At 44.3% G+C, this 24074-nt stretch overlaps 2 protein-coding genes across 2 annotated transcripts in view; both read right to left on the bottom strand.

Annotated features, from left to right (window-relative positions):
• LOC137351436 (PWWP domain-containing DNA repair factor 3A-like) overlaps positions 1–23698 on the bottom strand; it is a 39996-nt gene extending 16298 nt beyond the window's left edge. The window contains exons 1-3 of the mRNA XM_068015881.1: positions 23677–23698; positions 14575–14712; positions 3678–3748 (exon numbers count right to left, since the gene is read on the bottom strand). Coding sequence (XP_067871982.1) covers positions 3678–3748; positions 14575–14712; positions 23677–23698 — 231 coding nt within the window. The remainder of the gene's footprint in view (positions 1–3677; positions 3749–14574; positions 14713–23676) is intronic.
• The window catches only part of LOC137351435 (PWWP domain-containing DNA repair factor 3B-like), a 55849-nt gene continuing 55472 nt past the window's right edge, over positions 23698–24074 (bottom strand). Inside the window, exon 6 of the mRNA XM_068015880.1 lies at positions 23698–23767. Within this exon, the coding sequence (XP_067871981.1) occupies positions 23698–23767 (70 nt within the window). The remainder of the gene's footprint in view (positions 23768–24074) is intronic.

Below are 24074 nucleotides of genomic sequence, written 5' to 3'. Positions count from 1 at the left end.
CAAGTCCAGGGAACCCTGGATGTCAAGGGATATAGGGGAATGGATAAGGAAAAAAAAAGGACGCTTATGGCAGAATTGGAGCACTGAAAACAGCGGCGGCATTAGAGGAGTATAGAAAGTGTAGGGGGGAAACTTAATTTAATTAGGAGAGTGAAGAGGGGACATGAAAAAATATTGGCGGTCAATATAAAGGAAAATCCTAAGGTGTTTTATATGTATATTAAGGGCAAGAGGATAACCAGGAAAACAGTAGGGCCCATTACAGACCAAAGTGACAATCAGTGTGTGGAGCCAGAGGACATAGGTGAGGTTTTAAATGATTACTTTTCATCTGTTTTCACTGTGTAGAACGACAATGTAGGTGTAGAGATCAGGGAGGGGGATTGCGATATACTTGAACATATTAACATTGAAAGGGAGGAAATATTTGATGTTTTAGCAGGCTTAAAAGTGAATAAATCCCCAGGCCCAGATGAGATGCATCCCAGGCTGTTGTGTGAGGCAAGGGAGGTGATAGCAGGGGCTCTGATACAAATTTTCAGATCCTCTCTGGTCACAGGAGAGGTGCCAGAGGATTGGAGCACAGCAAATGTAGTACCATTATTCAAGGAGAGTAGCACAGATAGACCAGGTAATTACTGGCCAGTGTGTCTAACATCAGTGGTTGGGAAACGATTGGAAAAAATTCTGAGCGACAGGATTAATCTCCACTTGGAGAGGCAGGGATCAATCAAGGATAGTAAGCACGGCTTTGTCAGGGGTAGATCATGTCTAACTAACTCGAATGATGACTAGTGGTGACTAGATGTGTAGATGAGGGTAAAGCAATTGATGTAGGCTACGTGGACTTCAGTAAGGCTTTTGATAAGATCCCACATGGGAGATTGGTTAAGGTGGTAAGAGCCTATGGGATCCAGGGCAATTTGGCAAAGTGGATCCAAAATTGGCTTGGTGGCAGGAAACAAAGGGTAATGGTCGAGGGTTATTTTTGCGAGTGGAAGCCTGTGACCAGTGGTGTACCACAGGGATTGGTGCTGGGAGCCTTGCTGATTGTAGTGTACATTAATGATTTAGACATGAATATAGGAGATATAAGTAAGTTCGCAGATGACACGAAAATTGGTGGTATTGTAAATAGTGAGGAGGAAAGCCTTAGATTACAGGACGATATAGATGGGCTGGTAAGATGGGCGGAGCTGTGGCAAATGGAATCTAATCCTGACAAGTGCGAGGTGATGCATTTTGGGAGGACTAACAAGGCAAGGGAATATACAATGGATGGTAGGACCCTAGGAAGTACAGAAGGTCAGAGGGACCTTGGTGTACTTGTCCATAGATCACCGAAGGTCGATAAGGTGGTTAGGAAGGCATATGGGATACTTGCCTTTATTAGCCAAGGCATAGAATATAAAGAGGCGGGAGGTTATGATGGAGCTGTACAAAACACTAGTTAGGCCACAGCTGGAGTATTGTGTACAGTTATGGGCACCACACTATAGGAAGGATGTGATTGCACTGGTGAGAGTGCAGAGGAGATTCACCAAGATGTTGCCTGGGCTGCAGCATTTCAGCTATGAAGGGAAACTGAAAAGGCGAGGGTAGAACAGAGGGGGGACATGATTGAGGTATACAAAATTATGAGGGGCATTGATAGGTTAGATAGGAAGAGATTTTTCCCTTAGCGGAGGGGTCAATAACCAGGGGGCATAGATTTAAGGGGCAGGAGGATTTGAGGCAAAATGTTTTCACCCAGAGGGTGGTTGGAATCTGGAATACACTGCCTGAAGTGGTGGTAGAGGCAGAAACCCTCACAACATTTAAGAAGTATTTAGATGAGCACTTGAAACGCCATAGCATACAAGGCTACGGGCCAAGTACTGGAAAATGGGATTAGAATAGTTAGGTGCTTGATGGCCGGCACAGACACGATGGGCCGAAGGGCCTGTTGCTGTGCTGTATAACTCTGACTCTAATTAGAAAGGCAAATGGCATGTTGGCCTTTATTGCAAGGGGATTGGAGTACAAGAATAAAGCAGTCTTGCTACAACTGTACAGAGCTTTGGCGAGACTGCACCTGGAGCACTGTGCACAGTTTTGGTCCCATTTTTAAGGAAGGATAAACTTGCACTGGAGGTGATACAGCAAACGTTCACTAGATTGTTCCCTGGGATGAGGGGGTTGTCCTATGATAAAAGGCTGAGTAAACTGGGTCTATACTCTCGAGTTTAGAAGAAGGTGAGGTGATCTGAGAGGCTTGACAGGGTAGACACTGAGCTTCTTTCCCCTGGGTGGGGAATCTAGAACACAGGGACACAGTCTCAGGGTAAGGGGCCGATCATTTAGGACTGAGATGAGGAGAAATTTATTCACTCAAAGGATTGTGAATCTTTGACTCTCTACCCCAGAGGGTTGTGGGTGCTCCCATCACTGAAGATATTTAAGGCTGAGATAGACAGATTCTTGGTGTCTCAGGAAATCAAGGGATTTGGGGAGCAGGCAGGAAAGTGAAGCAGATGCCAAAGATCAGCTATGATCGTATTGAATGGTGGAGCAGGCTTCATGGGCCTTAGGGTCTACTCCTGCTTTTATTTTTTATGTTATGAAGCAATTACATAATTTGACACCATTAACACGCAGCAATTTAGTGAAGCAGTTAATCTTTTAACTGCTGTGCCAGCTGTGGCTCAGTTGGTAGCACTGTTGTCTGAGTCAGAAGGCAGTGGGTTCAAATCCTACTCTATGACTTGAGCACAAAAATTAAAAGCAACACACCATTGCAGTACAGAGGAAGTGCTGCACCAGAGGTGCCATTTTTCAGATGAGATGTAAACTGAGGCCTGGTCTGCCCTCAAGGTGGATGAAAAGATAAGGCCATACCATACAAATTAGAAGCAGAAGTAGACCATTTAGCCCATCGAGCCTGCTCTGTCATTCATTAAGATCATGGCTGATCTGTTTTTGTCTCGAATTCCACACTCCCATCTACCCCCGATAATCTTTGATTCCCTTGCCTAACAAGAATCTATCGACCTCTGCCTTAAAAATATTCAATGACCCCACCTCCATCACCTTCTAAGACAGAGAATTCTAAAGTCGCACAACCTTCAGAAAAAATTTCTCCTGGTCTGTCCTGAAAGGGCGACCCCTAATTTTAAAACAGTGTCTAGTCTGGACTCACCCACAAGAGGAAACATCCCCTCCACATTCACCCTGTCAAGACCATTCAGGATCTTATATATTTAAATCAAGTCTCCCTTCACTCTTCTAAACTCCAGTGAAAACAAGCCCAGTCTGTCCAACGTTTCCTCAAGACAACCCGCTCATTCCAGGTATCAATCTTGTAAACCTCCTCTGAGCCACCTGCACTATTTTGAAGAGGAGCAGGGGAGTTATCCCCAGGCCAATAGTCACAGAGCAGATTATCTGGTCATCATCACATTGCTATTTGAGGGAGCTCGCTGTGTGAAAATGGGCTGCTGTGTCCTACATTACACAAGTGCTTACTCTTCGAAAGTACTGAAATTGGCTGTAAAGCACTTTGGGATGTCCTGTGGTTGTGAAAGTTGCTACATAAATCCAAGTCTTTCGTTTGCTAACACCAATGCGAAAATATGTCAAACTCAAATTTACACTATTAGATTAGTATATTTTGTATTTTCATTTCTCATCTCCCTTACCACTGCTGGCCAATGTGGGTACTTTTGGAATTTACACCATACCAGCATTCCTTCAGCTACTGACCATTGCTCTGCAAAAATAAACAGACACAACAGAAATCAATTACATCTCAAATTAACAATGTGATTCAATTTGCCATATTAGTAAAAACACTTGCAAATTTTTCTTATACAAACAAAGGACTTCAATTCATGTTTGAATTTTCTTACAAATCTCAATCCTTACTGGGGATATACGCCAGTCTTAATGACAAAGCATTAGCATTCTTTGCCTACCTTTGTTTCAATTATTCATTTTTCACGTATGAGTCTGAAAAATGTGTTGGTGGGCTAACTGACGGCAATGGCCACACAGCCAAGCTGATCCTGTCCTGACAATCTGGAGGCAATTGGATAATGACCAAGAACGTGGCTGATTTGTCCACCCTTTGTTGAAATAGCAATTTAAAAAATTTGAGATGTAAAGTCTTGTTAAAATTAAATTTGCTTAGCTTTTCCTCAGTTTTAAAAAGACTGGCAACTCATTGTTGAGCAGGAGAAATACAAGAGGTGTTGTTTGTGGGTCAGGAGCGAAAGATTTGCATAAGTTCTAACTGCCAAAATCAGACAATAATCAGGCTCCAAAAGGTAAGAATAGGTGTGTGATATCATATGGTTTAACTGTTGACCACCAGAAGAAAGATAGAAGAACAGAAAAGTTTATCAGCTCTTGGAATTAATAGGAACAATGCTAGACCTAATGTAGGATATACTCAAAGACGGTCATATCACAATATAATTGATGTTACAAAGACTATACTTCCATCAGAAAAACTATAATCCAAACACCACTTTGAGAGAGCGACTAATATGCATTTGCCATCCCTCCATTGCGATACAGGATTGGCAAAGCATTTGATGGGAAACTGAGCTCCAGACTAATCAGTGACTTCCAAGGCAACCCTAGGGAACATGTATGCTTTCCAAGATTACCTTAAATCATATGGCAACAATCTTTAAAATCAAAAGGAGGGGGAGCCTGCTATCTCAAACTTAGAATAACAGTGTTGTAAACCTGGTCAATTTTGAAAACTGCTTGGAATAGTTAATCCCAACAATGCTAAAGGAGTTAAATTAATATTTAGGAGGCAGACCTTCCCCATCCTTCTATATATCCGCTTCAATTATGCTAAACATTTTGTATTCCTACAAATGTAAATTTTAAGTAGTTAAAGCAGCGCATCAGCCATTTAGTTTGCTGTCCTCCTTTTATTTATGACTCCATTTGCTGACAATGCAATCACGAGGTGGCACAGTACTTGCATATGCACAAATACAGCCTCATGCACTGAAACGTCTCTGCGACATTTTAAGCAGCTGCCAGGATTAAAGATGGCGCTGCTCAATTTATCACCAAAAACTTAACTTTGATCGCTGCAATCCCACTCCACCCCCAATAATATCCCTGAAAACAGTGGAGGCCCTAGGGTAGTATAGAAAGTGTAGGGGGGTCTTTAAAAAGTAAAAACGAGAGCGAAGCGGGGACATGAAAAAATACTGGCGGACACGATAAGTGAAGATCCCATGTATATAAAGGGCAAGAGGATAACCAGGGAAAGAGTAGGTTCTATTAGGGACCAAAGTGGCAATGTGTGTGGAGCCAGAGGAAAAAGGTGAGGTTTTAAATGATTACTTCTCATCTGTGTTCACTATGGAGAAGGATGATGTAGAGATCAGGGAGGGGGATTATGATATACTTGAACAAATTAGCTGTTTTAGCGGGCTTAAAATTGGATAAATCCCCAGGCCCAGATGAGAGGTATCCCAGGCTGTTGTGAGGTAAGGGAGGAGATAGCAGGGGCACTGACACAAATTTTCAAATCCTCTCTGGCCACAGGAGAGGTACCAGAGGACTGGAGGACAGCGAATGTGGGACCATTATAGAAGAAGGGTAGAAGGGATTACAGGCCAGTGAGTCTAACATCAGTGGTAGGGAAACTATTGGAAAAATTCTGAGCGACAGGATTAATCTCCATTTGGAGAGGCATGGATTAATCAGGGATAGTCAGCATGTCTTTGTCAGGAGAGATTGTGTCCAACAAACTTGATTGAATTTTTCAAGGAGGTGACGAGATGTGTAGATCAGGGTAAAGCCGTTGATGTAGTCTACATGGACTTCAGTAAGGCTTTTGATAAGGTCCTGCATGGGAGATTGGTTATGAAGGTAAGAGCCCATGGGATCCAGGGCAATTTGGCAAATTGGATCCAAAATTGGTTTAGTGGCAGGAGGCAGAGGGTGATGGTCAAGGGTTGTTTTTGCGAGTGGAAGCCAGTGAGCAGTGGTGTACCACAGGGATCGGTGCTGGGAGCCTTGCTGTTTGTAGTGTACATTAATGATTTAGGCGTGAATATAGGAGGCAAGATCAGCAAGTTTGCAGATGACACGAAAATTGGTGGTGTCGTAAATAGTGAGGAGGAAAGCCTTAGATTACAGGACGATATAGATGGGTTGGTAGGATGGGGAGAGCAGTGGCAAATTGAATTTAACTTTGAGAAGTGTGAGGTGATGCATTTTGGGAAGACTAACAAGGCAAGGGAATATACAATAGATGGTAGGACCCTAGGAAGTGGAGGGTCAGAGGAACCTGGATGTACTTGTCATTAGATCAGTGAAGGCAGCAGCACAGGTATATAAGGTGGTTAGGAAGGCATATGGGATACTTGCCTTTATTAGCCGAGGCACAGAATACAACAACAGGGATGGTATGATGGAGATGTATAAAACGCTAGTTAGGCCACAGCTGGAGTACGGTGTACAGTTCTGGGCACAACACTATAGGAAGGATGTGGTTGCACTGGAGAGCGTGCAGAGGAGATTCACCAGGATGTTGCCTGGGCTGCAGCATTTCAGCTATGGAGAGAGAGACTGGATAGTCTCGGGTTGTTTTCCTCCGAGCAGAGAAGGCTGAGGGGGGCCTTGATTGAGGTGTACAAAATTATGAGGGGCATTGATAAACTAGAAAGGAAGAAACTTTTTCCCTTAGCGGAAGGGTCAATAACCAGGCGGCATAGATTTAAATTAAGGGGCAGAAGGTTTAGAGGGGATTTGAGGAAAAGCTTTTCACCCAGAGGGTGGTTGGAATCTGGAACGCACTGCCTGAAGGGATGGTAGAGGCAGGAACTCTTAACATTTATGAAGTATTTAGATGAGCACTTGAAACGCCATAGTATACAAGGCTACAGGCCAACTGCTGGAAAATAGGATTAGAATAGTTAGGTGCTTGATGGCTGGCACAGACATGATGGGCTGAAGGGCCTGTTTCTGTCCTGTATAACTATGACTCTATCCTACTTCTCTTTCTTGGCGCTGCCTCCCGCACCCGTCTGCTTGCCGCTCACTGCCGGCATCTCCGCTGCCTTCTCTTATCCACGCTCCCAGCTTCAACCGCCGCCGCCACCACCCACCCCACCGACCTGTCTGCGAGGGGGAGTGAGTGGCCGCTTCATCCCCAGCAGCCGCTCGTTTCACTCACTGATTCAAATCTCACCCCTGCCGAGCACTTGCTCCCGCCCGCCGCTGCATCCCCATCAGCCGCTTGCTCTGCTCACTGCTTCAACCACCAGCGCACACGCACCCCACCCACCCCCGATGTCGGCCACTCGCTGCAGGCCTCTTTGCTTCATCCCCACCGCTCCGCTCCCCACGGGGCAGAGGGTGAGGCAGAGGTGTTATCAGTAGTCACTTTATTTATATAATTAGCTCAAGCGACCAATAAGGTCTCACTTGTCCTGGCACCATGCAGTCTAATTCCATTTCTTAGACTAAAATCAGAGAACCCATTTTCATTCATAGTTACCTGTGAAAAGATCCCATTACAGACAGAATAAAGGCACCTCTTCATTTTATTTATTTCTAAATTTATCTGCTCCAACTCCAAACCCAAATGCAACTACTAATAAATTCATAACACTGGCATTGCCTGCCACTACTGCAATGGGAAAGCTGTAAGTGACTAAGTATTTCTAACTGGAGATTTTTTTTTTTAGAATTAGAACATTACAACGCAGTACAGGCCCTTCGGCCCTCGATGTTGCGCCCACCCGTGAAACCATCTGACCTACACTATTCCATTTTCATCCATATGTCTATCCAATGACCACTTAAATGCCCTTAAAGTTGGCGAGTCTACTACTGTTGCAGGCAGGGCGTTCCACGCCCTTACTACTCTGAGTAAAGAAACTACCTCTGACATCTGTCCTATATCTGTCACCCCTCAACTTAAAGCTATGTCCCCTCGTGTTTGCCATCACCATCCGAGGAAAAAGACTCTCACTATCCACCCTATCTAACCCTCTGATTATCTTATATGTCTCTATTACGTCACTTCTCCTCCTCCTTCTCTCCAACGAAAACAACCTCAAGTCCCTCAGCCTCTCCTCGTAAGACCTTCCCTCCATACCAGGCAACATCCTAGTAAATCTCCTCTGCACCCTTTCCAAAGCTTCCACATCCTTCCTATAATGCGGTGACCAGAACTGCACGCAATACTCCAGGTGCGGTCTCACCAGAGTTTTGTACAGCTGCAGCATGACCTCGTGGCTCCGAAACTCGATCCCCCTACTAATAAAAGCTAACACACCATATGCCTTCTTAACAGCTCTATTAACCTGGGTAGCAACTTTCAGGGATTTATGTACCTGGACACCAAGATCTCCCTGTCATCTACACTACCAAGAATCTTCCCATTAGCCCAGTACTCTGCATTCCTGTTACTCCTTCCAAAGTGAATCACCTCACACTTTTCCGCATTAAACTCCATTTGCCATCTCTCAGCCCAGCTCTGCAGCCTATCTATGTCCCTCTGTACCCTACAACATCCTTCGGCACTATCCACAACTCCACCGACCTTCGTGTCATCCGCAAATTTACTAACCCACCCTTCTCCACCCTCTTCCAGGTCATTTATAAAAATGACAAACAGCAGTGGCCCCAAAACAGATCCTTGCGGTACACCACTAGTAACTAAACTCCAGGATGAACATTTGCCATCAACCACCACCCTCTGTCTTCTTTCAGCTAGCCAATTTCTGATCCAAAGCTCTAAATCACCTTCAACCCCATACCTACGTATTTTCTGCAATAGCCTACCGTGGGGAACCTTATCAAACGCCTTACTGAAATCCATATACACCACATCCACGGCTTTACCCTCATCCACCTGTTTGGTCACCTTCGCGAAAAACTCAATAAGGTTTGTGAGGCACGACCTACCCTTCACAAAACCGTGCTGACTATCGCTAATGAACTTATTCTTTTCTAGATGATTATAAATCCTGTCTCTTATAACCTTTTCCAACATTTTACCCACAACCGAAGTAAGGCTCACAGGTCTATAATTACCAGGGCTGTCTCTACTCCCCTTCTTGAACAAGGGGACAACATTTGCTATCCTCCAGTCTTCTGGCACTATTCCTGTCGACAATGACGACATAAAGGACAAAGGCTCTGCAATCTCCTCCCTGGCTTCCCAGATAATCCTAGGATAAATCTCATCTGGCCCAGGGGACTTATCTATTTTCACACTTTCCAAAATTGCTAACACCTCCTCCTTGTGAACCTCAATCCCATCTAGCCTAGTAGCCTGAATCTCAGTATTCTCCTCGACAACATTTTCTTTCTCTACTGTAAATACTGACGAAAAATATTCATTTAACGCTTCCCCTATCTCCTCTGATTCCACACACAACTTCCCACTCCTATCCTTGATTAGCCCTAACCTATCTCTAGTCATTCTTTTATTCCTGATATACCTATAGAAAGCCTTAGGGTTTTCCTTGATCCTATCCGCCAATGACTTCTCGTGTCCTCTCCTTGCTCTTCTTAGCTCTTCCTTTAGATCCTTCCTGGCTAGCTTGTAACTCTCAAGCGCCCTAACTGAGCCTTCACGTCTCATCCTAACATAAGCCTTCTTCTTCCTCTTGACAAGCGCTTCAACTTCTTGAAGCAGGATTTTTAAAAACCAATATTATTTTGTCTTGTACATTCTCGGATGACATATTCTTAACTGGGCTTGTTCCTGTGTATGTTAAGTTACTGTCGAGGATCACTACAGATGCAGTCCCTTTAAATTTCTTCAGTTAAATAAAAACACATAGGAACATAGGAGCAGGAGTCGGCCAAACAGCCCATCGAGCCTGCCCCGAGATACACTATGATCATGGCTGATCATCCACATCAATGCTTTTTTCCCCCCCCCACACTATCTTCATATCCCTTTATGTTATTTGTATTTAGAAATCGGTCAATCTCTGCTTTAAACATACTCAATGACTGAACTTCCACAGCCCTCTGGAGTACAGAATTCCAAAGATTCACAACCTTCTGAGTAAAGAAATTTCTCCTCATCTCTGTCCCAAGTGGCTTCCCCCTTATTTTGAAACTTTTTCCCCCGGTTCTAGACTTCCCAACCAGGGGAAACATCTTACCTGCATTTATCCCTTTAAGTATTTTGTAGGTTTCAATGAGATTACCTCTCATTCTTTGAAACTCTGGAGAATACAGGTTCAGTTTCCCCAATCTTTCTTCATAGTACAGTCCCGTCATCCCGGGAACAAGTCTGGTGAACCTTTGTTGCACTCACTCTACGGTGATTATATGCTTCCTAAGATAAGGGAACCAAAACTGCACACAGTACTCCAAGTGCGGGCCTAACCAAGGTTCTATACAATGACGCAAGACTTCACGACTCCTGTACTCAAATCGTCTTGTGATAAAGGCTAACATACCATTAGTCTTCCTAATTGCTTGCTGCACCTTCATGTTAGTTTTTGGTGACTTACTTACAAGGACACCCAGGTCCCTTTGTACATCTACAGCAGCACAGGTACATAAGGTGGTTAGGAAAGCATATGAGATACTTGCCTTTATTAGCCAAGGCATAGAATATAATAGCAGGGAGGTTATGATGGAGATGTATAAAACACTAGTTCGGCCACAGCTGGAGTACTATATACAGTTCTGGTCACTGCACTATAGGAAGGATGTGATTGCACTGGAGTGGGTGCAGAGAGGATTCACCAGGATGTTAACATAAAAGCAAAATACTGCAGATGCTGGAATTCTGAAACACAAACAAGAAATGCTGGAAATACTCAGCAGGTCTGGCAGCATCTGTGGAGAGTCAGGTAAGCGACCCTTCATCAGAACTGGCAGACATTGGAAATGAAAAAGGTTTTAAGCAAGTAAAGCGGGGTGGGGCAAGAGATAACAAAAGAGAAGCTGTTGATAGGACAAGGTCACAGAGGATAAGTGACCAGAACATCATGGAGCAAAGGCAAATGGCATGTTATTGGTGTGCTGAAAGACAAAGCATTAGCACAGAGAGGGTGTTAATGGACAGAAAACTGAGCAGCCTGGCCCCAAGCACAAACATGAAAAAAGTGGGTAGACAGAGTAGAAACAAACTAAAATAAACACATAAAAAAAGAAAAAGTAACTAAAAAGAACAGGGGCAACCAGTTATGCTCTGAAATGACTGAACTCAATGTTCAGTCTGGCAGGCTGTAGCGTGCCTAATCAGTAAATGAGGCGCTGTTCCTTGAGCTTGCATTGATGTTCACTGGAACACTGCAGCAATCCCAGGACAGAAATATGATCATGAGAGCAGGGGGGTGTGTTGAAATGGCCAGCAACCGGAAGCTCGGGGTCATGCTTTCGGACTGAGCGGAGGTGCTCTGCAAAGCGGTCACCAGGTCTGCGTTTGGTCTCACCAATGTAGAGATCACCACATTGTGAGCAGCGAATACAGTATACTAAATTGAAAGTAGTACAAGTAAATCGCTGCTTCACCTGAAAGGAGTGTTTGGGACCTTGGATAGTGAGGAGAGAGGAGGTAAATGGGCAGGTATTACACCTCCTGCGATTGCAGAGGAAGGTGCCATGGGAAGGGGACGAGGTGGTGGGGGTAATGGAGGAGTGGACCAGGGTGACATGGAAGGAATGATCCCTTCAGAATGCTGACAGGGGAAGGGAGGGGAAGATGCGTTTGGTCGTGGCATCACGCTGGACGTGGCGGAAATGGCAGAGGATGATCCTTTGGATGTGGAGGCTGGTGGGGTGGAAAGCGAGGACAAGGGGAATCCTGTCGCAGTTCTGGGAGGGAGGGGAAGGGGTGAGGGTAGAGGTGCAGGAAATGGGCTGGACACGGTTGAGTGCCCTGTCAACCACAGTTGGGGGGGGTGAATCCTCAATTGAGGAAAAAGGAAGACATATCAGAAGCGCTGTCATGGAAGATAGCATCATCAGAGCAGATGCGTCAAGACGGAGAAACTGGGAGAATGGAACGGAGTCCTTACAGGAGGCAGGGTGTGAGTGAGTGTAGTCGAGGTAGCTGAGAGTGTCGGTGGGCTTATAATGATTGTTAGTAGACAGCCTATCCCCGGAGATGGAGACAGAGAAGTCAAGGAAGGGAAGGGAAGTGTCGGAGATGGACCATGTATAAGGTGAGAGAAGGTTGGAAATAAGAAGCAAAGTTGATAAAGTTTTCCAGTTCTGGCGGGAGCAGGAAACGGCACCAATACGGTCATCAATGTACCGAAGAGAGAGTTGGGGCAGGGGGCCTGAGTAGGACTGGAACAAGGAATGTTCGACATATCCCACAAAAAGACAGGCATAACTAGGACCCATGAAGGTACCCATAGCAACATCTTTTACTTGAAGGAAGTGAGTGGAGTTGAAGGAGAAGTTGCTCAATGTGAGAACAAGTTCAGCCAGGCAGAGGAGGATGGTGGATGGGGACTCGTTGGGCCTCTGTTCAAAGAAGAAGCGGAGAGCTCTCAAACCTTCCCGGTGGGGGATAGAGGTGTAGAGAGATTGGACGCCCATAGTGAAGAGGCGGCGGTTGGGGCCAGGAAACTGGAAATTGTCAAAATGACGTAGGGAGTCAGAAGAGTACTTCTCCTTCAACTCCACTCACTTCCTTCAAGTAAAAGGTGTTGCAATGGGTACCCGCATGGGTCCTAGTTATGCCTGCCTTTTTGTGGGATATGTCAAACATTCCTTGTTCCAGTCCTACTCAGGCCCCCTGCCCCAACTCTTTTTCCGGTATATTGATGACTGTATTGGTGCTGTTTCCTGCTCCCGCCCGGAACTGGAAAACTATCAACTTTGCTTCTAATTTCCACCCTTCTCTCACCTTAACATGATCCATCTCCGACACTTCCCTTCCCTTCCTCGACTTCTCTGTCTCCATCTCCGGGGATAGGCTGTCTACTAATATTCATTATAAGTCCACCGACTCCAACAGCTACCTCAAATACACTTCTTCACACCCTGCCTCCTGTAAGGACTTCATTCCATTCTCCCAGTTTCTCCATCTCCGACACATTTGCTTTGATGATGCAACTTTCCATGACAGCGCTTCTGATATGTCTTCCTTTATCCTCAAATCGAGGATTCCGCCCCCCCTCTCACCCGCCCCACTGTGGTTGACAGGGCACTCAACCGTGTCTGGCCCATTTCCCGCACCTCTAACTTCGCCCCTTCCCCTCCCTCCCAGAGATGTGACAGGATTCCCTTTGTCCTCACTTTCCACCCCACCAGCCTCCATATCCAAAGGATCATCCTCTGCCATTTCCACCACCTCCAGTGCGATGCCACTACCAAACGCATCTTCCCCTCCCTTCCCGTCAGCCATCCGAAGGGACTGTTTCCTCCGCGACACCCTGGTCCACTCCTCCATTACCCCAAAACCTCGCCCCCTTCCCACGGCACCTTCCCCTGCAATTGCAGGAGGTGTAATACCTGCCCATTTATCTCCTCACTATCCAAGGCCCCAAACACTCCTTTCAGGTGAAGCAGTGATTTACTTGTTCTTCTTTCAATTTAGTATACTGTATTTGCTGCTCACAATGTGGTCTCCTCAACATTGGCAAGACCAAACATAGACTGGGAGACCGCTTTGCAGAACACCTTTGCTCAGTCTGAAAGCATGACCCCGAGCTTCCGGTTGCTGGCCATTTCAACACTCCGCCCGCTGCTTTCATGCTCACATCTCTGTCCTGGGATTGCTGCAGTGTTCCAGTGAACATCAACGCAAGCTCGAGGAACAGCACCTCATTAACCGATTAGGCACGCTACAGCCTGCCGGACTGAACATCGAATTCAATAATTTCAGAGCATGACGGGCCCCCCCTTTAATTTTGAGTTATTTTTTCTTTGTGTTTATTTTATTTTAGTTTGTTTCTACTGTGCCTACCCACTGTTTTTTTCATGTTTGTGCTTGGGGCCAGGCTGCTCAGTTTTCTGTCCATTAACACCCTCTCTGTGCTAATGCTTTGTCTTTCAGCACACCATTAACATGCCGTTTAGCTTTGCTCCATGACCTTCTGGTCAGTTATTCTCTGTGACCTTGTCTTATCAACAGCTTCTCTTTTGTTATCTCTTGCCCCACCCCCGCTTTACTTGCTTAAAACCTTTGACATTTCTAATATCTGCCAATTCTGATGAAGGGTCACTGACCTGAAACGTTACCTCTGTTTCTCTGTCCACAGATGCTGCCAGACCTGCTGAGTATTTCCAGCATTTCTTGTTTGTGTTTCATATTTCCAGCATCTGCAGTATTTTGGTTTTACTTCTTGAAGTAGTTATATTATATGAGGGAGACACTAAACAGCAATAAGTTTAAATGATTTACACTGATGATAGACATTATCTAAGTGGCACTACATTTCCATTATAAAAACAGTTGACATCTTACAACTTTAAACCGTATAGGTCAATCCTGTTCGAACAGCATTATACGGTGACATGACCTTTACTCTGCCAGTTTTTGGGATATGGTACAGTGGCAAGACATCAGAGAAAGATAAATTACATTTCATGAATATACACCAGAGGATTGGAGAAAAGGTGTCTCACCTTGGTGCAGCAGTATACTAGGAAGGTTATCATCATCATTCTCTTCATCCTCCTCCTCTTCCTCCTCTTCTGTGGGTTTGCTTGTTGAAAGGGAATCTGCTGAACTGAACTCTACCGACAAAGAGGTTGATTGTGCTCCTGCATGAAGTACAGATATTTACTTCTTTATAGACAGCACTGGTGATGGACCACAGGTTCATAAGAACAAAGGCCTTTAGGCCATCAAGCTGATTCTCTTTATTGAACTTAATACAATTTACCCATGTTGCACATTAGTCTTATCTAGTCATTCTTCTGAAGAAACATTTGGCATTTGAGCAAATCTCCAGAATGTCTGGCCCATGGATATACTTATACCAGCTAGATTGTCTACCTGTTGATGTTGAGGTGGATCTGGAGCGGGCTGTGATCTCAAGGGGATTGAGGTGGGAAACTGCTGACACTGGACTCATGTTTGGGGGCATGGGAAATAAACAAACCCAGCGAGAAGACAAACTTTATGTGAAATCCAAGTTGACTTCTGAACAGCACTGATATACTTCTAATTAATTGCACAATTTCTTCCAGTGCTGATTGCAAAAGAAAACAGCAAAGCAGAAGCCGTTCTGCTGGCCCTTGATGCACATAACTAGTGTGGTCACTTAATACTCAAATTCCCAGTCTCCAGCAGCACCTGATGGAGTATTATTGTAGCTGCATGCTGGACAGTGAACCTGGGGTAGTATGAGGCCAGGCATGGATCATGCAGAAGTGGCATGAGTAGAGCCTACAAACTGGGGAGAGAAGTGGGTGAAGGGGGCCAACTAGGTTCAGGTTGGGAAATAGCAACATGGCACAGGCACAGATGTGAAGTTCTGCAAGTACCAGTACAGCTAGATTCTAGAGTTTTAATATTGCAGATTAAGGTTAACAGGGCAAATTAATATTTTACATTGTGGTGCAACTAAAAGCAAAGACAGAAAGTCAGACCAGACCCAAAAGTCAGAACATTTCATCAGAGAAATGGGCCATTCTACCCATTATGTTTTACTTTACATTAGCTGCCTTATCTGCTAATTCCACTCCCTGGTTTGCTCTGCAGCCGTTTGATATTTCATTTTTGCTACTACCCAAGGGGACATTTATGGTTCAAGTTTAATTTCTATCCCAAGTAGTTTCAGCTTCATGTGTCAAAATTCTAAGTTAGAACAGTCTTACAATGAGAAACATTACCAGCACTGGTTTTACTGTTCTATTTTCTCGAGCATTATCTGCTTTACTGAATTTATTTCCCAGTTTTAAAAAATGTAATAGTTTGTAATTACCAGTGTAAACACCTTCATTTATCAAGGAAGCAAATCCAGAAATTGTTTCATTTAGGAATGAGGCAGATACATTTCTAAATACTTTAGGTCACGAGCCAATATACGTAAACATAAAAGTTCCAAACTTTGGCACGAGATTCAAGTAGCATCAACTGGTATCAAGAATAGACAAATTACAAACAGATCTGCATTCAGTTATAGGTCCCTAGAACTAGTTTAATAAATTTGATCAGACGTAGTGCTCGAACCGCCTTAGTGCACAATATAGAAGAGCTAACTTTCCAAACTGGTAACTAGTTTTGTTGCTGCCTCCGCTTGAAATAAATATTAGTATTGAAAGGGAGGAAGTATTAGCTGTTTTAGCAGGCTTAGAAGTGGATAAATCCCCAGGCCCAGATGAGATGTATCCCAGGCTGCTATGGGAGGCAAGGGAAGAGATAGCAGGGGCTCTGACACAAATTTCCAAATCCGCTCTGGCCACAGGAGAGGTACCAGAGGACTGGAGGACAGTGAATGTGGTACCATTAGTCAAGAAGGGTAGCAGGGATAAACCAGGTAATTACAAGCCAGTGAGTCTAACATCAGTGGTTGGGAAACTATTGGAAAAAATTCTGAGGGACAGGATTAATCTCCACTTGGAGAGGCAGGGATTAATCAGGGATAGTCAGCATAGCTTTGTCAGGAAAAGATCGTGTCTAACTAAACTTGATTGAATTTTGCGAGGCGGTGACTAGATGTGTAGATCAAGGTAAAGCAGTTGATGTAGTCCACACGGACTTCATAAGAACATGGAGCAGGAGTAGGCAATTCAGCCAGTCAAGCCTGCCCCGCCATTCAACATGATCACAGCTGATCACATCTCGGGGTCAACTCCACTTTCCTGCCCGTTCTCCATAACCCTTCAACCCATTACTAATTAAAAATCTGCCTATCTCCTCCTGAAATTTACTCAATGTCCCAGCATCCACCGCACTCTGGGGTAGTGAATTCCACAGACTTACAACCCATTGAGAGAAGCAATTTCTCCTTTTCTCTGTTTTAAATCTGCTACCCCTTATCCTAAAACTATAACCTCTCGTTCTAGATTGCCCCACAAGAGGAAACATCCCCTCTTTGCCTACTTTGTCAATCCCTTAATCATCTTATTTATCTCAATTAGATCTCCTCTCATTCTTCTAAACTCTAGAGAGTAAAGGCCTAAATTGCTCTCTTCATAAGACAAACCCCTCATCCTTGGAATCAATCTAGTGAACCTCCTCTGAACTGCCTCCAATGCAACAACATCACTCAAGTAAGGGGACCAAAACTGTACGCAATACTTCTGGTGCGGTCTCACTAATGCCTTGTACAGTTGCAGCAACATTTCCCTACTTTTATGTTCTATTCTTTTAGCAATAAATGCCAAAATTCCATTTGCCTTACTTATTACCTGCTGCACCTGCATACTAGCTTTCTGCGATTCATGCATGAGAAGACCCAAATCCCTCTGCACCGAAGCACTCTGAAGTTTCTTTCCATTTAGATAATAATTTGCCTTTGTATTCTTCCGACCAAAATGGATAACCTCACACTTATCCACGTTAAACTCCATCTGCCAAATTTTGGTCCATTCACCTAAACTATCCATTTGTAAATATCTTATTTCTTTATTACAACTTACTTTTTATTTAGAGATACAGCACTGAAACAGGCCCTGCGGCCCACCGAGTCTGTGCCGACCAACAACCACCAATTTATACTAACTCTACAGTAATCCCATATTCCCCATCACCTCTCTACACTAGAGGCAATTTACAACGGCCAATTTACCGATCACCTGCAAGTCTTTGGATGTGGGAGGAAACCGGAGCACCCGGCGAAAACCCACGCAGACACGAGGAGAACTTGCAAACTCCGCACAGGCAGTACCCAGAATCGAACCCACCTATTTTAGTGTAATCTGCAAATTTGGCTATAGTACCTGCTATCCCTGCATCCAAGTCATGTATATAGATTGGAAACAGTTGGGACCCAAGGACCGAACCCTGTGGCACCCCACTAGTTACATCTTGTCAACCAGAAAAAGACCCATTTATCCCGATTCTGTTTTCTGTTGGTTAGCCAATCCGAGAATCACAGAGATACAGCACTGAAACAGGCCCTTCGGCCCACCAAGTCTGTCCCACCAGCAACCACCCATTTATACTAGTCCTACATTAATCCCATATTCCCTACCACATCCCCACCATTCTCCTACCACCTACCTAGAGTAGCAGCAATTTACAATGGCCAATTTACCCATCAACCTGCAAGTCTTCGGCTGTGGGAGGAAACCGGAGCACCCGACGGAAACCCACGTGGTCACAGGGAGAACTTGCAAACTCCACACAGGCAGTACCCAGAACCGAACCTGGGTCGCTGGAGATGTGAGGCTGCGGTGCTAACCACTGCACCACTGTGCCGCCCCAATCCTCTATCCAAGCTAATAAATTGCCCCAACCCCATGTGATCTTACCTTGTGTGTTAACCTTCCGCACAGCACCTTATCAAATGCCTTCTGGAAGTCCAGATAGACTACATCTACAGGATCCCCATTATTCACTTTGCTTGTCACAGCTTCGAAGAACTCTAGCAAATTAGTCAAACACTATTTACCCTTCATAAAACCATGCTGACTCTGATGGATTGCGTTTTGACTTTCTAAATGTCCTGTTATTACTTCCTTACTAATGGATTCTAAATTTCCCCACTGACAGATGTTAAACAAACTGCTCTATAGTTTCCTACTTTCTGCCTCCCTCCCTTTTTGAATAAGGGAGTTATGTTAGCTTTTTTCCAATCCACTGGAACCTTTCCCGCATCCAGGGAATTTTGGATTATAACCAATGGATCCACTATCGCCGCTGCCACTTCCATTAAGACCCTAGGATGTAGGCCATCAGGCCCTGGGGACTTGTCTGCCTTCAATCCCAATAGTTTGCTCGGTACTTTTTCCCTAGTGACGATGATTCTTCTAAGTTCCTCTCTTTCTATAACCTCTGCATTACCTGTTACTACTGGGCTGGTACTAGTGTCCTCCACTGTGAAAACTAAAGCAAAATACTGATTTAGTGTCTCCGCCATTTCTGTGTTCCCCACAATTAACTCCCCAATCTCATCCTCCAAGGGACCAACAAACACTTTAGCTACTCTCTTACCTTTTATATACTTATAGAAGCTTTTGCTATCCATTTTTATATTTTGCGCTAGTTTTCTTTCATAATTTACCTTTGCTCTTTTTATTACATTTTTAGTAACCCTTTGTTGATCTTTAAAAGTTTCCCAATCTTCCAGCCTGCCACTGGCCTTTGCAATATGGTGTGCCTGAGTTTTTGTCTTTGTTCTGCTTAACTTCTTTGCTTAGCCAGGGATGTTTTTTCCCCCTCTTAGAATCTTTCTTCCTCTCTGGAAAATATTTTAGTCGGGAGGAATCGACTATCTCCTTAAACATCTGCCACTGCTCATCAACAGTCCTACCTTTCAGTCTTCCTGCCCAGTCCATCCGGGCCAAATCTGTCCTCATGCCTGTGTAATTACCTTTGTTTAACTCCAGAACGTGAGTGTGGGACTCCAGTTTCTCGCCCTCAAACTGAATTTCAAATTCTAGCATGCTGTGATCACTCGAGGATCCTTAACTATGAGATCATCAATTAATCCCACCTCATTACACAATACCAAATTGAGAATAGCCTGTTCCCTGGTTGGTTCCACAACATATTGCTCCAAAAAACAATTTCTAATACATTCAATGAATTCTCCCTCGAGGCTATCTTTGCCAATCTGATTAATCCAGTCTATATGCATATTAAAATCACCCATGATTATTTTTTTTTTAATAAAGAGATACAGCACTGAAACAGGCCCTTCGGCCAGAGTCTGTGTCGACCAACAACCACCCATTTATACTAGCCCTGCAGTAATCCCATATTCCCTACCACCTACCTACATTAGGGGCAATTCACAATGGCCAATTTACCTATCACCTGCAAGTCTTTGGCTGTGGGAGGAAACCGGAGCACCTGGCGAAAACCCACGTGGTCACAGGGAGAACTTGCAAACTCCGCACAGGCAGTACCCAGAATCGAACCCGGGTCCCTGGAGCTGTGAGGCTGCAGTGCTAACTACTGTGCCGCCCATTATTGCCGTACCTTTCGTACAAGCCCCCAGTATTTCCTGGTTTATACTGTGCCCCACTGCAGAACTACTGTTTGGGGACCTATCGATTACTCCCACCAGGGTCTTCTTTCCCTTGCTATTTCTTATTTCTACTCAGACGGATTCTACGTCTTGATCCCCAGTGCCTATATCGTTTCTCACTACAGTGCTGATCTCTTCCTTTACTAACAAAGCTACACCTCCTCCTTTTCCTTCCTTCTTATCGTTCCAAAATACTGAGTACCCTTGGATATTCAATTCCCAAACCTGGTTCCCCTGCAACCACGTCTCAGTAATTGCCACAAATTCATACCTATTCGTCTCTATTTGCGCTGTTAATTCATTTATTTTATTCCGAATGCTTCGTGCATTCAAATACAAAGCCTTTAAGTTTGCTCTATTATCAAACTTCCCTACTCTTGTACAATTCCTTGGTGCAATATGACGTTCACACGTTCTGTCCCTTCCTTTTATTTTCTGGTAACAATCAGCCTCATCACTAACCTGCATTCCTACCTTCTCCTTTAACTTTGACATCCTAATTTTCCATGCAACTGAACCCTCCCCTCCCACTATTTAGTTTAAAGCCCTATCTACAGCCCTAGTTATGCGATTCGCCAGGACTCTGGTCCCAGTATGATTCAGGTGGAGCCCGTCCCATTGGAACAGCCCCCTCCTTCCCCAGTACTGCTGCCAATGTCCCATGAAATCGAACCCATTTCTCCCACACCAATCTGAGCCACGCATTTACCTCTTTAATCTTATTGACCCTGTGCCAATTAGCTCGTGGCTCAGGTAGTAATCTGGAAATTACTACCTTTTTGGTTCTGCTTTTTAATTTAGCCCCCAGCTGTTGATATTCCCTCAGCAGAACCTCTATCCTCATTCTACCTATATCATTGGTACCTACATGGATCACGACAACTGGATCTTTCCCCTCCCACTCCAAGTCCCTCTGCAGCCCAGATGAGATATCCTGAACCATGGCACCAAGTAGGGAACACAGCCTTCGGGACTCTCGATCCTGGCTACAGAGAACAGTGTCTATGCCCCTAACTATACTATCCCCGATTACGACTACATTTCTCTTTTCTCCCCCCACTTGAATGGCTCCCTGTACCACGGTGCTACGGTCAGTTTGCTCATCCTCCCTCGTCCACACAGGGAGCAAGAATCTCGAACCTGTTGGACAAGGACAAGGGCTGAGGCTCCTGCAACATCACCTCCTGGATCCCTCTACCTGCCTCACTCCTAGTCACACCCTCCTGTCCCTGACCACTGGCCGAATTCAAGGTAGTTAATCTAAGGGGTGTGACTGTCTCCTGAAACAGTGTCCAGGTAATTCTCCCCCTCCTTAATGTGTCGCAGTGTCAGAAGCTCAGACTCCAGCTCATCAATTCTGAGCCGGAGTTCCTTAAGCAGCCAACAGTTGCTACAGATACAATCACTAGGAACCGCAATGGGGGTCCACCAGCTCCCACATCTTGCAGGTACAACACATTGCCTGGCCCTGCATCTCTATTTATTTACTTCGATTTTAATTTGTTTTTTAAATTTCCAACTGGTATTTAGTTTTTTAAAAAATCCGCATTCGTTTTTAGTTTATATACTAATAAATCGATCAAGTCTTACTCTACTCTATATTTGATTTCAATTAAATTTAAATTAAAAGCTTACCTGAATACTGACCCCAGCTGCTTTCTGTTTCCCTGCTCTCATTTCAGTAAGGCTTTTAATAAGGTCCCGCATGGGAGACTGGTTAAGATAAGAGCCCATGGGATCCAGGGCAATTTGGCAAAATTGGATCCAAAATTGGCTTAGTAGCATAAGGCAGAAGGTAATGGTCGAGGGTTGTTTTTTGCGAGTGGAAGCCGGTGACCAGTGATGTACCGCAGGGATAGGTGCTGGGATCCTTGCTGTTTGTAGTGTACATTAATGATTGGACGTGAATATAGGAGGTATGATAAATAAGTTCGCAGATGGCATGAAAACTGATGGTGTCCATAAATAGTGATGAGGAAAGCCTTAGATTACAGGGAGATATAGATGGGCTGGTAAGATGGGCAGAGCAGTGGCAAAATGGAATTTAATCCTGAAAAGTGTGAGGTGATGCATTTTGGGAGGACTAACAAGGCAAGGGAATATACAATGGATGGTAGGACCCTAGGAAGTACAGGTGGTCAGCGGGACCTTGGTGTACTGGTCCATAGATCATTGAAGGCAGCAGCACAGGTAGATAAGGTGGTTAGGAAGGCATATGGGATACTTGCCTTTATTGCAATCACCTACAAGAAAGAATGCATAGGAGCTACAATCCAGAAAACAGGCCATTCAACCCAGTGTTGACATTTACCCTTCACATGAGCAAAACATCTCTACTTTTATTTACTCACCCTGTTACCATACCCCTTCAACCATCTATCCAATTTGACCTTGAACATTGACATACTTGCTGCCTCAACCACTAACACAGGAAAAAATGCATTTTCTATAATTTAACTAAGTCAACATTACGTAAGTCTGAGAATAGATCTCAGTTACTTCCATTCAGTATAAAATAAAGACAAAAGTTGTCAATTTGTTTTAGGCAACATGTTCTGTGTACTGGCAAAAAATGATTTTCCACTCATTTTGAAGCATGTCAAAAAAGTTACAAATTCTCTGTTGGGAAAAGCAGGACAGCCTTCTTTGCTCAAGGGCTTTCAGTTATGGAGGATAAATGATGTGGCTAAATATTGTGCGTCAGTATTTCCACATGATGGTGGAAATGTAGATGCACTAGAGAAGACTACACAACATTGTTAGAGGTAACTGTAGAAAACAATTTAGTTTTTAAAAACACAGAACTCAGTGCACAAGATGCTGGGCCCTAATGGAATGCACTCTAAACTGTTGAAGGAAGTCAGACTGGAGGGCCTAACCACAATTTTTCCAATCCTCAGATATGCAATTTGTGCCAGGGAGCTGGAAGATAGTAATAACTTGCTTGAGAAGGGAGAGGAAGGTAAAACCATGTAACTATAGTTTAACATTTGTTGTGGGCAAATTCTTGCAATCCATAATGTGTGTATCTGGGAGAGATAACTGGCATGAGATAACTAGGGACAGCCAGCATGGATTTGTTAAAATCAAGCCACGTTTGCAAATTTACCAGACTTTTTAAAGTAGTGACTGACCATATAGACAAAGGCATGGAGCAGAAAAAGTGCATATGGATTTTCAGAAGGCATTTGATAAAGTGTCTAACAGCAGGCTGCCTATAAAAAATTCAGACATTTTGATATGAAAGAAAGTGTAGAAAGTTGGTTGATGGATAGAAAGCCAAGGGATATTGTTCACAGGTGTTTTGGGTTGGAGAAAGGATGCAAATGGCATAAACGTGGAGTCAGTGCTGGGTTAATTTCTGTTCTCAATATAAAATATAAATAATTTGGATCTTGAGATAGGCAGCAGAACAGAAAAATTTGCTAAAGATACAAGTGTAAGGCCCTTGACAAACAGCAAGGAAGCCTGCAAAAAGACTTCAGGAGTAAAGGCCTGCTACCAGACCCGAACCCGACAACACGTGTCGGGCTGGGTGCACACAGCAAGAACTGCAGGTAAGTGTTAAAAGTTAAAAACTTACCTGAGCTGCAAGTCCGGGGCATCAAGCAGGGAAACTCTGATTCTGCGCAGTGAGCGTCTCTATGACGTCATCACGCTCATGCTGCAGCTTCCTGAAGATTGGGAGTCGGAAGGTAAGTAAAGGGAAAATTCTAGTGGTCGAGCCGGGCTCGGGGGAAAATGGAGGGACTTGGGCCGGGTTGGTCTTGGATCTTGTGTGGTTCCATTGGGTTCGGGCTGGGTTATTTTTTGTGTGAGTTGAGCAGGCCTTTATTCAGGAGGACAAAAGACAGGTTAGTGGGACGAGCAGGCAGGCAGCAGATGCAAGTTAATGCAGAAGAGGAAGTGATGCATTTTGGGAGGGAAAACAAAAAAATGGAATGTTTTTGTCAATGGAAAGATAGAGAGGAATAGAAATAA

The sequence above is a fragment of the Heterodontus francisci genome, chromosome 36, assembly GCF_036365525.1.
Source record: "Heterodontus francisci isolate sHetFra1 chromosome 36, sHetFra1.hap1, whole genome shotgun sequence".
NCBI classification, from domain to species: domain Eukaryota; kingdom Metazoa; phylum Chordata; class Chondrichthyes; order Heterodontiformes; family Heterodontidae; genus Heterodontus; species Heterodontus francisci.
Note: the sequence above shows the minus strand (reverse complement) of the source record. Positions and strands in the feature narration are given on the sequence as shown.